The sequence below is a fragment of the Spodoptera frugiperda genome, chromosome 20 (genome assembly GCF_023101765.2).
Source record: "Spodoptera frugiperda isolate SF20-4 chromosome 20, AGI-APGP_CSIRO_Sfru_2.0, whole genome shotgun sequence".
Taxonomy (NCBI): domain Eukaryota; kingdom Metazoa; phylum Arthropoda; class Insecta; order Lepidoptera; family Noctuidae; genus Spodoptera; species Spodoptera frugiperda.
The window spans coordinates 7,378,064-7,393,686 of record NC_064231.1 but is presented as its reverse complement, the minus strand read 5'-3'; the positions used below and the strand labels follow the sequence as shown (position 1 = coordinate 7,393,686).

At 32.3% G+C, this 15,623-nt stretch overlaps 1 protein-coding gene across 1 annotated transcript; it reads right to left on the bottom strand.

The window, feature by feature from the left end:
- Positions 1-5,872: 5,872 nt before the first annotated feature.
- Positions 5,873-8,779, bottom strand: LOC118282342 (larval cuticle protein LCP-30-like). The gene is made up of 5 exons (XM_035603380.2): positions 8,658-8,779; positions 8,365-8,411; positions 7,894-8,109; positions 6,706-6,924; positions 5,873-6,443 (listed from the first exon to the last, which is right to left on the bottom strand). Exons 1-5 carry the CDS (start codon positions 8,670-8,672, stop codon positions 5,975-5,977), a joined length of 966 nt encoding a protein of 321 aa, XP_035459273.2. The 5' UTR covers positions 8,673-8,779; the 3' UTR covers positions 5,873-5,974.
- Between the last annotated feature and the right edge of the window lie 6,844 nt (positions 8,780-15,623).

The following is a 15,623-nucleotide window of genomic DNA, read 5'->3' as shown; positions in this document are numbered from 1 at the left end:
GATTCTTAACATGCTTGACTTAGGTGACACACGAAATCTAGTCCGCTCGTCTTTAAGTAGGTGTCGGGATACCTACGTGCTGTATTATGACATGAGTGACATCTATAAAGACAAATATGTAGTCTATAACCACTTTATTATGCCATTTGCACTTTTCTAGATAAAATTATTCTCTAAGTGGTTACATAACGCGTCGTATTTTCTTAATATTTCCATTTAAACGTGTAAATCTAGAATTTATTAATTATTAATAATCTACGTTCATAGTTCTACTAACATTATACTGAAATTGGAAGAGCTCATTTTAGGAATGTCCTTGTTATTTTTGTATTTAAGTAAACATATTTGTTATGACTCCATAAAAAGAATCTAAACTGACTATGTTTTTACTTTTTAAATCTTAATGTTGTTTGATTTTTTACTTGTAAAATGAGACTTAACCTAATTATTATATAAAATCGTGTCCTATGAGTTAATCTCCGGACACCTATAGAAGTACGGTATGTCACTGCAAATGCATTGACGGTACATGCTAATTTAATTGTTATTTAGAATCTTTTTCACCATAGACTCTCTCTTCCAACGTTTTTTACCCAAAGTTTTTTATATAAATCGTGGATCGTCATGCTTTGTATCCCCAAAAGGATAGGCAATGGTGCACATTAAGGCAAGTAATGCCATTATACGTACAATGTACACCCATTTTGCACCAATTTGTGTGTGTTATAAGTCCCATGTAATAGAGGGTGAACCTATTTCCATATACTGGGCACAATTTCAGACTCCATGCTACGACTGAGAAATTTTTGAAAAACCAAAAAAAGCCCGGGTGTACTTTGCCCTACCCGGGAATCGATCCCGAGTCCCAATTCCGGTAGTCGCTTGCTCTTACTCTTTCTATTTACTACTTACTCGACCAACAAGGCAGATTTTATATAAAATACTAATGAGTTTATCCGAAATCCAACAACAATGCTCAACAATGCAACAATGCTGAAAAAATTCCTATAGAAGGCGATCGGGTCAAGGGCCGATATGGAAGCATTTATTCTCGCGTTGTGAAACTGAAGATCCGAATTCCGATACCAATCGTATGTAACTTGAAATGGGAAGGTGATGAAATCACAAGTAAAAACTTGTGTGTATTATTTTGTGTATTTTTCAAATACTATTTAGCTAACTCTTCGTCTGTGACGTGTGTAGTGTACTAAACTAATATCAAAAACTGGGTAAGTATCATTTTGTGGAAATCCACAAAAAGGAATAATACGTTATCCGAATATACGTAATATAATAAAACAAATAGGGTCAAAAGATCATTAAAATAAAACAATTATTTATGCGAAAAGACAAAATAAATAGTAACTATCATTATCATTTATTTTTTATCAAGCCAACACTTGATAATAAATAGCAAAATAAATGTGATTTTTTATTTTTATAAATATCATACAAGTTACATATAAAAATATTTTCTTTCATTTATATCCAACATGAAAGTAGTTATGAAAACAAAATACTTACATTATAATATTGTATGGTCATCAAGATTACGAGACGGACCAAAAATCGGATCGAGCTGTCGCCAAAAAGGGAGTGAAATTTCATTTATTTGACAAAAACCAACAAACAGGTAAAGTTACAGAAAACCGTTGAATATGAAATAACCATAATTTAGTAAAAAGCATCAAAATTCTGATAACAAGTCTAAGAATCACCCTTAGTGAGTTGTCGTTCCGTGTCAAATACTGAAATTCAGTAAATATTCGTGATTTTATGTGTGAGTTTGTTTGTTTGTTTTTTTTTTTTTGAGGGGGGAAAATCATCCAATGACTTTTCTCGCCTTGGGCGAGGCGAGAGGGAGTGTCAGACTCTTACTGACTAAAAACCACCCCGTTCCTTCTCCTGCCTTTCGAGCAAAATGGCTGAAGGGATCAATATGAAATTTGAAATTTGGCAAAATTATGGTCTGGAATAACACATAAGACATTTTTTATTCCACAGGACTGCGGGCAAAGCTGCTGGAAGTAAACAGTTTTTAATATTTGAAAAAAAAAAAATCCTAATTTTATGGGTGACATGCCCTTGGCTATTGGCAACATGAGTCATTTGAATTAAAAGGGACGTGATCTTTAATTTTTCCTTGAATGGATTTGATTTTCAAGAAACATAAAATATTTGTAATTCTTGTAAAACCCACTTTCCTGTTTGTTTATTTCTTTTGAATTCTAATTAGCAAGGTTATTAGAAACCGCAGTGTCCCGGAACTAAAATGGAATTCTTGTGTTGATGATACTAGTTTCTAGACAATATATCTCGATTAGATAAATTTAAAAATGGAACTAGATTATCTGTCACCCAAATTCTATAATTTATAGAGGACTTGTAAAACTGGTCGTAATAAATAGTAAAAAGAATAAATACTTAGTTTATAAAAACCAAATAATTCATGCGTGTCTCATCTTTTATTTTATTCATTAGTAGATAAGTGACACCTTGACATAATATTATAGAAGGATTAAGATAATAATATTACAATGCAATTTTGCATACTCACCTTGCCCCATAAGAATTTACCGTATAAGTAATAACAAAGGCCTTATATGCCACAAAAGCACATACAAACTATACCTATTTAATGTACATACAATGCAGAAACCCGTTTACTTTAGGTCGATGACCTTAAAATAATTATTAGATCATACATAGATTGATCAAACAAAACGGTACGGTGTATCGATAAAAAAGGTTAATTTATGTACCGACAAATTGCCAATTACATTGAATAAACTGTAATTAACTTCGCATTTATAATAATAATTATATTTGTTTATTTAATTTATGTGTGTGCAAAAAAGCTTTGCGTGGGTTATGAACTGTGACTCATACAGTCACCGATATTCGAAGCATAAGTTTTTGCCCCGGTTTCATTATTATGTTTTAAGTAATATTATAAGGGGAAAGCTCTTTCCCAATGAAGGTCCTTTGAAGGCAAACAAACTTTGTGAAGGAGATAATAGTATAATGTTTATAAAACGTGTTTTTTTTTCAATATTAATTGCAAAAATAAACTAAGCGTTTAACCACACTGGGGATATTTACAGAGAGGCTTTTGTTCGTATTGTAGCTTTTCGCTCTTGCAGCTAATGAAAAACTAATCTATACCTCTCAAAAATCATATTACAAAAACCTTAATCGTGGCATGAAAGAAATACGTACATGCTTAAACAGTTTAGCATATGTACGAATAATATTACCAGGATTGGAATTTCTTCCCTTTTCACGACTACTTTTTCCTTAATCCGACTAACTATCATACTCAGAGACATTTGATTACTTAAACTACTCCTTAGTAACGATTTTGTTCCAAAAACAATTGCGAAGGACTCGGTTAAATAGCCAATATATGGCTCTGAGTATGACGGCAAGATCCATATTTTTTTCCATAACTCGTACGTTTGCATACACAACATACACAATTTAACGTACAAACATACATGCAATATTTTCCTTCTATTTGGAGACAGTGACCGCACGGTCACCGATCCTGTGTATATTTGAACGAACGTAAACTAAATTTTGGGATTTTGCCTTTCTCTGTAACGTAGCTATAAACTACTACACCCTTCTTTAGTTATTCTGTTTACATTCCTAATACATTTATAAATTAACATTTTGTCCACTAGTACTTTAATAATAGATACTTTTATAATCTAGTCCACTAATACTTCAATACTTGAATAATCTTTTAAAGTTACAACCACAAATCTAACTATTTATACGAGTATAAGGTAAAGTACATATTTTTACTCACGGCTTCTTTATTCACAGAATAAATTGAAGACAAAATATCAAACAATGAAACAATCATTCATGTACCGTTCTGCCATCTGTTATGAGCAACAGAAACTACACAATCTAGACATGGTGACAAAGATCGATTTTCAATAAATTATTTATGTACCGTATACATACATATGTGGATCTTTTGTGCTAAAAATTCATATCTGGGAAGAATAGGTGGCGCTGCAAATAAAGTAACCATGTTTATACTAGGCAATATAACATAAATCGATGTCAATAGTTAGTTGTATGTATATTATAACTTTCTCTACAAAACAGTGAAAAACAATGTTTTAGATATAAATAACTGTATCTTAAAAATAACGTAAGAAGTTTGATATAAAAAATCCTTAAAAGGATCCTTTGAAAATGATACCGGTCACAAAAAAAAGTAAAGAATGTTTAATACCTATTTCTTCGTAACTGATCTTATTTTTAAACCAGGGTGTTTGTTCATATCGAATCACTATCGATGGTTGCATACCATGATGATGTTTTACATATTTTTTTTTCTTTTTACAAATAAAATATGTGGAGCAAATATACATATAAAAGTTACTAGGTACGTTCTACGACTGTAGATAAAATTCCAAGCAACTCTTTTTTATTTTTATTTTTTTAATAGCTTTGTCTCAAAAAAGGATTTTCTCTAGTATCGTGGGTGCGTTTGCAAACATACAATTTCACATGCACATGACACGCGGACCCGAAAAAACAATTTGTGCATCACACCCTAACGAATCGAACCCGCTATACGTTGCACGGCAGCCAGTGCAGTCACAAAATTCATAACATAAACTAATTTGTTTTGGTACCTAACCAAAACCATAATACACATTAGAACTCTGCTTACTATGACCAAGGTCAATACAGAATTTCCGTTACAATGTCAGAAAGATACCGGTAGTTTACCATAATAATCTGCCAATAAAAATAGACGCTTATAATAATAAAAAAGAAAGAAAAAGGTTTCACTTTTATTAGATATACCTACTGTCGGTAAACTAAACTCATCAACCTTTTTCATCTTGTCTTTTTTTTTAGGGCAGAAAATCATCCACTGTCATCTCTCGTCATGGGCGAGGCGAGAGGGAGTGTCAGACTCTTACTGACTAAAAACCATCCGTTCCTACTTCTGCTTTTCAAGCCGGAGCCCCGGTAAACCCGGTAGGTAGTCCGCAGCTCCGGATCAGGGATCAGCCCTACTGGGCCCCATCTGTGGTGGTCTGAACGCTAAGAGATTTATGATAAGTGGAAACTCAACTTAGTATAATATTAGGTATTTATAATTACCTATATTATATGTATATGACCCTAACCGTATAACGCTCGAAGGAAATAAAAGACCTGTTTTGTTAACGCCAATGACTATAAAGAATGTCTTTATTAATTAAAACTATGATGTGCTATTGAACTATAGCATTTGACATATTTTTTATTTATTAAGGTTAGATAATATCTGACCTTATTATACTCAAACTGCATATAATTTATGAGGCCATTCCTTTTTGGAGGTTTCGATAAAAGGTTAGGTTTTACAAATAAGCATTGTAGCTAAACAAACAACGCCAAGCTTTTCCATAAAGGGTTAGGAAGAGGCGTATTATAGGTACTTTGGTTCTTAAGTTCTACGTCAATCTAGAATTTATGTGACAGACAGTCATTCAACAGGTATTCATACTGACATTTACCTGTATCCGGCTGAATACCGCAAAATGAGACGATTTTAATGAGTTAGCATTAAATTATAAACTTGTAATTTTGCATAAAATATGTCGTAGTATGTGGCGGAATCATCATGATAAATTGCATGATTAGATAGTTATCGTGTTCACTACCCCGACCTTTTCTATTTCTCAGAGCAGTTTTCGATTTTAAAGAACATTTCAAAAAAGAGTATTCTGTTGAATCTGTTACTCTGTTATCTAGTTTCAAGAGTTAACTACGTTTTTTGTTAAAGTAAAGAGTAAAATATAATAGTATAACTATGTGGCCATTGTAGTAACAAAAATCACAAAAAAAAACTCAGTAATAAAGTAGCATCTTTATTGTACTTATTATGGGCAGGTACAGTGAATTTTATTAAGTTCTTAAAAAACTTAATGACCCCTAAAGTTTATGAGGAACTATTTTAGACTATTTGTTTGGGATTGGGGATGTGGGCACCACTGGGGACGAAACCGTTCTCGTCAGCGGTGTAGTCAACCCTGTAGGTGATACCGTCGGGGCCAACGTACTCGTAGAATCCCTTAGCCCTAATTCCGTCGCTTTCGTTGTCGATCTGCTCGAGTTTGCCAGCTTCCTCAGCAAGAATCTTGTTCTCGGTTTCGTAGAGGTAGTGGTAACCGTCGGGAAGAACGTCAGTCTCCTGACGGATGATGCCGTATTTGTATTCGTAGCCAGATCCAGCAGCGGAACCGGATCCCTTGTAAGAACCAGAGCCGGAGCCGAGTCCTAAGCCGCTGCCTGATCCACTGGGCTTGCCACCAGCGGAGCCGGAGCCCTTGTTCTTGTCGCCAGTGTAGAAACCTCCAGCAGAGCCGCTGCTCTTGTCTCCGGTGTAGAAACCTCCAGCAGAGCCGCGGTCACCACGGTCACCGCTGTTCGAAGAGAATAATTAGTTAGGCATCGTTAAATCAAAGAATAATCATTAACTGTTGAATATTTAAATTAATCTAATTAACACCTGCTGATTAATGGGTCGCTCGAAAAAAAATGAATTCGATAAAGATCACGGATATTAAAGCCTAATTTTATCATTGGTTTGATCGATATTTTGAATATATGGCACAAAACGTGTAAGTAGTTCGAGTATTTTTTTTACAGACTTAAAAGTGATTTAAATTGTGTAGTAATACTCACTTGTAAGCACCGCTGCCATCAGGCCTGTAACGTCCAGCATCGTCGTTTCCACTGTAGAAGCCACCGGGACCGCCAGCGCTGCCAGAGCCAGAGTAGGCACCACCGGGACCGCCGGGACCGCCAGCAGATCCAGATCCGGAGTAAGCACCACCGGGACCACCGGCAGATCCAGAGCCAGTGTAGAAACCTCCAGCACCACCGCGGTCACCTCGGTCACCGCTAGAAATTAAACATTGTTAGAACTGACGTCTTCTTTCACTCTTTGATTGGTTGGCACAGGATTACATAATGTCCTGTTTATGTACCACCCCAAGGTAGACTGGTAAAATGGATGAAATGTTAAGTAAATAAAATTTATTTTATCATCTCGCGCATATATAATGCATTTTATCTAACCTTTCCCAAATATCTGCAACTTTATTGCTTCAGAAGGCAGATATGATGTTTGTAATGTATTTTAATATTGTTATTACCGAATAAATGCATTGCAAAATGTCCAATCACCAGATTTAGCTTTAATTTAATTATTTTATCAAGGTTAAGTCACGATAACAATATTCTTAATTTTACGATCAAAACATTGTCGTGGATGGAATTTTGTAAATGCTACGCGTACTTAATACACACGTACCGTAGTTAAATTTTTATTGCATTCTGTTTTTTAAGCCAGTGTAAAAACCAAAATTGTAATCACTTGGAGTCACTTCTCTAACATTTTATTATTTTGAGCTACGAAGATTATACATGTATCACTGTATAATTTAAAATTATGCAGTAACCTAGTAGATTTGAAAGACCTAAATGTGATACAGGTCTACACTGAAAAATATTATTTTGCTTGTTTCAATTTGACTATTCCCTAAATAGTTTGTGATAATTTTTATTCTCAATAGGTCTCTAACTTCGAAAAAATATTGTATTTACTATATCCTCCTACTTTATCTAGGAGCTGTTTAAATAATATTGTGTGATTTATTCTAATTGCAATAATATTAACAAATGTATTATTATTCTTCTCTGGAGCCCTAACCACCGGTAGCTTGGATCATGCTCCCGCTACCGGTTGGCTTCTTTTTTTATATATATTTTTAAATATTATTTTATGTTGTATTTTATAAGTAGTATTTAAAAATGTATTTTTAAATAGATATTATGGAATAATACAAATATTACTTTGAACACACTTACTTGTATTTGCCAGAGTCGTCGGGGATGTATCTGCCAGAGTTGTCGTACTGACCGGGGTCGTAGCGACCGGCGTTGTCACCGTTGTACTTCTGGTTGTAGTAGCGGGTTGGGTTGTAAGGGTTGTAAGCGAAAGGCTTAGCGGTGGTGCTGCTGAAGTAAGAGTACCGACGAGTCGTTGGCGCGAACGTAAACGGAGCGAAGGTACTATATGCGGGCCTAGAAAGAAAAAAAAATGTATTAAAATTGTGTACACAATACATATAGCGTTCAAGTGTTAGTGAGTCTAATGAATTAGAAAAAATCGTCGTGAAAACGTTGATTGCACTACAATTTGACGCATCTATATTATATGGAAAAAATGCACTAATTATTAATATCGTTCAATCTAATTCTTCTCTGTAAACTATTGCTTCTTTTGCACTTTCACTTCAAAACACCTTTAAAATAAAAGGAAACATAAATAATTCTTACCTTGGTGGGTCAGCCGCAAGGGCGGCTGCCAGACACAGGCAAACAACCTGAAACAGTAAAATCAAAGCTGAAACCTCATCGATTAACAGAAATAAGGATTTTTTCAAAATAATAAATTATATTAACAAATATCGGCAATCTGACGTTAATTCGCTAATAAATTAAATTAATACTTTATAATATCCGTTAAACTATGTTAACACTCAATAGCCGGTAAGGCTGTATATTAATGGCGTATCAAAGCCATGCTCGATGGTGTTCACAAGCTATGTACCACATCACTTGACACTTACCAAAAAGACGCGCATTTTCGTTGTTATCAAGCGGACTTAACTACTTGAATGTGCTCTTCTATAGATCAATGCCTATTTATACCTTTTTTATCTAATTTTATAATGTTCCTCTGTCCAGTTCGTCTCATTTATAATGTGATGTCTGACGCTAATTCATTAGCACAGTGTTTCTCAATCTTCATTCATGAATTTTGTAGCTGCGACAATATGAGTAAGGGATTATTAGAAAACAATCATTTGATGGTAAATTTTATGCTTTTGTCATATTCTTTTACAAATCAATAAGTTATCTAGTGACATACGGAAACTAATGTTACAAGCATGTTATGAGATAGCATAGGTCTACAACACCATATATCATAATATACCAAGATAGTTAATTTTATCGTCATAAAATTACTATTTTGTTTTCGATAATCAATTAAAAGACAATGTTTAGGTACATAAATAAATATTTTTACTTCAAATAGTCGTTCAGCGTAGCAAAGCTCATTAGTATTTTTTCAGCATTTAGGAGGTTTTAGTTGGTAAAGCTTTAATTGTTTTACTAATTGTAAAACCAACAAATCCATTTTATGAGATTTTTTACTATATTAAAATAACAATGCTAAAGTTTTAAGTATCATACAATTAAAAATTATAACTTTGAACAAGTCATTCACACTTCAAAGGTGTAAAATTTAGGTGTGATCGTACCGATAAAGCTTGGCATTTAGAACTAATTTCGTAATAATATATAGCATTTAAAACTATTTATATTATTCACGGCAATTTTTTTACAGAAGCGCCTCGGGCAAAGCATCAATAAAATTTAATATATTTTTTATTGCAAAATTCAGAAATTGAATTTAAAAAAAACATACTAATAACAACTTACCTTCAAGTAAATGGAATAAAAATTTAAAAAATTCAAACTTCTAAATATTTTTCATAAATACTACGTAAAACTGCTTCTAATTTACAATACAGAAATCAACAAAAGTAAAAAAAAAGAAACACTCCACAAGGCTGTAATTCTACCACACAGCGTCAGAAGCTTTTGTGAAAATTTCCTTCCATACTTTAACACAATATTAACAAATAAGGAAAATGGTTTAAAACAATAAACTGATTACTTTAAGATTAATATAAAGTTTAGTGATATGTGCATATGGTAATTTAAAACCTAAACCTTTTAGTCCATAATATTTAGCATGTAGACACTTTACGATGACGATTCTCTAGAGACTTATATGGAGAACAGATAATATACATTTTGTATCAAATATTTATATGCTTCTGATGGTACTGGTATGGTACTCAACACCAAGTATGAGGCCGTGCCATTTCCAAACTATGTCATGCTAGCCAGTCTAACTAGATATTATATCTGCATGCTACATCAGAACAGTTAGTTATGGTGATGATTTTAAGTTGATTTGACCTTATCAATACAAGCTTGTAACAATTAGACTAATGATAAGCAATTACACTGCTACTGCTACCCACATGAACTGATGTACCTTCATCGAATTTATTCACTACACATCCTCACGCAGACAACCGTGTGTTTAGTTGACACTGGTTAAAATTTATTGTTATGGGCGCCTATAAAACGGCCAAAATTAATGACCAATTTCAATCCAGTACCAGGATCCAATAAACAGGTCCTGTTTCTGGAATAAATGTAGATCTTTGACAGTAAGGGTGCTTTTCCACCAGAGATGTACTATGCTACGTTGCTGTGGATGCGTTTGACTTCTACCAATCATATTCATTGGTACACATAGCTTAGCACTAGTGGAAATGGACTTAGCTAAGCTATATTTTTATATGGAAATATTCGTGCTATAGATGTGTGCTATAGATTTAGATATCTATTCCAATATTTATTCAAAAAGTTTCCATTGAATTAATCTTCACAACCAATTATACAAATTTAGCTCAGTACCTACTGCACCATTTTTCAGTTGTAAGCGTTGGAACAATTTCAGTGTCCTTCAGTCAATTTTTTCTTTTCGTTTTTCATTTTAATCTCGTTAAGCTCATTTTATGTTAAGCTCATTTATAATACAAATTTAATAAAATAAATGTCTGAAAACAAATGAAGTGATTAAATACATAATGACTATTTAAAAATCTATTTCGCAAATCGTATGATTCGCATAAATGGATGAATCTCACTGCAAAAAAGGAAATAGCACTCAAAATTGACCTTAACTTTTCTGTTTTTTATTTCAGTTTTATAATAGGTATATAAACACAATACAAACATGCAGATATTTTTCTATTAATTATTTGTGTAACGGTGCAAATAAACAGGTTTTCTTTCTTTCTTTTCTTCTATATAAAAACACCTTTCTACCAAAGTTATATTGAAAAACCTAGTCCCACTTTGAGAATCGTTTTATGTATATTAATTAATTTTATTCTTCAATAAGATCCGAATCATAATATTGTAATACAGACGACCAAACATATACCATCTCAGCATTTCCGAGGCCAATGCCATCTTCTATTATATTACCGTTGAAATTTGATCCAGTTATATGAACTACCTGATTTAATAATAGAATATTGTGTGGTTAAAACAATAGGAAAACAAATTGCAAGAAAATCTGACCGAGCATCAAATAATTTTAAACATCTGCAATAGCACAAAAATCAAACGAGTAGTAACTTTTTTCCATAATTATACAGTCAAAGTCAAATCATTTATTCCATTTAAAGTATTTAAACCATAAATAAATAGATACTTTTAAAATGTCAACAGTTGGTACCAGTTCAAAACGCCAGCTTTATCACTAATTGCGATCATTTAAAAAAAATTGATGATTTATATTTGGATAAACCGTAAACCAAAAGATAAACTTTCAATCTTTTGTATATGAAGGTTTTAATAATGCGTAAACAGTAGTAGTAGTTTTTTATATTCATTTATTAGCTCGATACCCAGTAATAGATGCCCACGAACGGTATAATTGGACCATTATGGTAATGAAATATATTTTTTCATTAAGACTCTCAAGAAACTTCTTTGTTCTTTTATTTGTTTTATATGGTAGGAAATAAGCGTCCGACCGAATTAAGTTAATAAATTCATCTGGTATTATTTACTTTTCATTAATTAGACCCAATTACACGCTTTTTTTGTTGAACTATACTTAAAAGTCCTACGTTTTTCATATTATTCGCTATATTTAACTGACTGCAATTTTGAAACGTTGTGCAACATTAGTCTAGAATTTTTTTATTAATAAATATCTAATACTTGAAATACTGATATTATTTTTAAAGCATAAGATCCGGCTAGGTCAATGAAAATGCTCTCATCAATTTATTGACATTAAAATTTTTATGTTTATAGCCGTCGATGATTACGTAACCCCGTTAAATCAAGTTAAAATTCATAAATTGGGTTAATTTAAATAAAAGGTTGATTCTGCTGTGTCTTGAATGACAGTATTTAATTAATATTGAACGCCCATCATTATTAAGGTAGCCCTCATAAATTAAACAATCTATTTATACTCAAAATGCTTTGAAGTGATATTCATTTATTCGCTACTCGTTCTTAAAGTAACTCAATCGTTGACTCATATAATATTGAAACAATATATAACAACTTGTTACAAAACAACTTCCTTAAAAAAATGCATATTATAATCTGCATAGTCAAAATATTTCCATTTTTGAATTTGTTCTTGAAAGATTAATATGGACAGACAAGATATGTAGAGCTTTTTTTATATATAGATGTTATGTCATAGGTCAGACTTTTGCTCTTTTTATAAATAAATTGATTGCCTTGTAGATCCAATAACGTCGAAAATGTCACTTATTTAAGATGTACATTTAGATAATTCAGTCACATGTTTAGTCATGCCTGATTATTGAGACTTTGTATTATTACCTACCTTGTCTTATACACACCTACACCGATTAACATCGGGGAATACGATTGCATTTCTATAAACAAAGATGCGTAGGTAATTGAAAATTCTATAGATGCCATTACGACTAAATTATTATTAATTGAACATAAATTTACAACTTAATCGGCGCAACCTCCATTTGTAACATGCAAATTTTCAGTTGAAAACATATTAGTATGTTATTTTTATTGCTTATGACATGGACATCCTCGATATAGAAGTCATAATTATAATCATATTCACAGATATTTACTTCACAAATGGCTCAGCATTGAATCTAGCATCTAACCTCTAGTATACCTACCTGCCTTAGCGCATAACATTTACACCAATTTCGGAATTTGTTTGAATTTTAGTTAAATATTAATATGATGTTAATTTAGTCGAAATCTTCGTAAATAAGTAATAAAAAAGATAAATATAAATTAACTAGATCAATAAATTTTTAAGTAGTCTATGACAAGCCAGGAAATTGATTTGTTTTCCTTATTTTCCATTCAAACGTAAGAATATAATCAAAATAATCTGACACAAATAGATAGATAGAGACAATATACGGATATTTCACCTAATGGTAAAAAATACAGGTTTAGTACCTTAAAGCAGCAGCTTAAAGCCATGGAGTTCAACTAAGCAACCAAGAAATACATTGCATACAAATAATTCTCAGGCGCTATGTATCTGCAGTCATTAATTAATCTCTTTCTTATACATAGGTGCATGACACAAAAAAGTAATGTTTTTACATTACTTTTACTTCGAAAATAAAATATTTTCAATAATTTACAACAAAGTTTCGAGCTCATCTTCGAAGCTTAAATAAACACTTAAAATAAATAAACATACACATTTTTTATCCCTCTAGCTCTTCTTGTTGATTTATACGATTCTAGATTCTGTGTTAAAACTTAGAGTTTTCTAACAATACCTACACGCCCGCATAGAAATTTATAGTTCACCCTGAGTAAAATGTCTTTGTCTTGGAAGCTCAAAATTCTTTAACATGAAGATTGATATTTCATCGCCTCTTTTATTTTCGTTAGCAAAACTTTGTTCTTTGCTTTTCTATTCATATTTTAACAGGCGTAATATTATTACAATGCTGATTACGACCGAAAAATATTTTTTTAAAAAATCTATAATTATGGAAGCAATACTGTTACTATCACATTAAAAATAACGGCTTTCAATACTAATCTATTTTTTTATTTTTATACGATTTTAAACTAAAAATATGAAGCGTAAAAATTATATTATAAAAAAACACTGTTCCAGACATGGTTCTAGATTTTATGTTTATTAATGTTCATTAAAAACTAGTTCTTTCTTATGCGTCTTATCAAATTTATGATATTAGTTTAGTTCAAGAAACTTTTGTGGATTCTAGAAAAGTCAGCGCCTACCTAAAACTATCTAACGTCTGTTGCTAAGAACTAAAATAAAACTACTTTCTTATGCAAATCTGTACCGTACAAATGTAAATAAATCACAAATTCTGTTGCTAAGCACATAAAAATATCCGGAGCTGCGGACTATTTAGCGGGTTTACCGGAGCTCCAGCTCGAAAAGCAGAAGTAGGAAGGAGTAGGGGTGGTTTTAGTCAATAACAGTCTGACACTCCCTCTCGCCTTGCCTAAGGGAGAAGCCATTGGATGATTTCAACCCCTCAAAAAATGCACAAAATAATACTCGGTAACAACTGGATCTTTGTATAATTACTTTACTTCGAGTATTTTATGAAATGCGGTATTTTTTTATGAGGAACATAGTTTTGAAAAATACAAGAAAAAATGTAATTACTAAAAATTGAATATTTTGACTCTCAATAAAAGAAATACAATTCTTTAACTTATTTTATTCTAGCTTAGGCGACCTTCAACGTGATACAAAGTTCCTGGAGACATAACGGAATTATGCTAGTAAAAAAATAAAGAAATTAGGTGATTTTATTACCTAATGAACTTTGATATTCCTGGTCATTATAATGAATTAGCATTGTTTATTCGACTACTGACGTCATTCGCGCAGTATAAATATAAATTATGGCTTCCGAGGTGAATCCGGCTATTTTAATACAACCTGCTGTGAAATAATGTTCTAAAATAGTATTAAATTATATTTTACGAACATAGAGAAGCTACTGTCTGCAACTTTGCAATTATCATAGATTTTTTTTTTTATAAAAACAATTAATTATACAATGTGATAGGGGTGAGACTTCTAACCCGTTAAGGCTGAGTTCTACATCAAATTTTATCTACAATTATGGCTATTAATACCTAAAAATTATGGCTATTTTAATAAATTTTTTTACTTTTTTTGATATCAAAGGTTGTATGCGTCGTAGAAACAAAAAAAAACAACAAACGGTAGCTAATAACCTTGGCTAACTAATTCATTACTTTTTTCATGTTAGATAATGTTTTAGTGAGAAAAAAAATCATTTCTGAATTATTTTTACCGAAAAATCACTATTTTTTTATATTTGCAATTGGGGGTTCAACACCCCATATTATTTTTTTATCGATAAAATTAGATTTAGTACTCAGCCTTAACGGGTTAGAAGTCCCACCCATATCACATTGTATAATTAGGAATTTTGCAGACATTAATATAAGATGTAAGTGTGTTTATGGCTATTACTGTCAAATTTATCAGTCAATTGTCTCCCCAGTGTCGGCTCTTTGCATCCAGTTACTGTCAGCTACCTGGCGTGTACTATCACTCCACCTAGCTGAAAACAAGCACAATGCCAGACCCTATACTGCCTTTATCGAGACGTGGTCGCCACTCCAGAAAACGACTCCCTTTACAGTTATTAGTTCTTCAATAAATATAATCTGCACACTGCTACTTCAGCTTACTAGTGACGTCCTTTGGGCTATGTCGCAAATTTAAGCACTCTGTCCTATCACCTCGTCTCCTATAAATAGGGACAATTCGTAGGCCACATTTTTTTATCTTCACCGATTATTCGAAGACGCTTAAATCGATTTGAATAATTCTTTCTCACATGTGGTCCAATGGTCACCAGGCCAAGATCTGATAATGG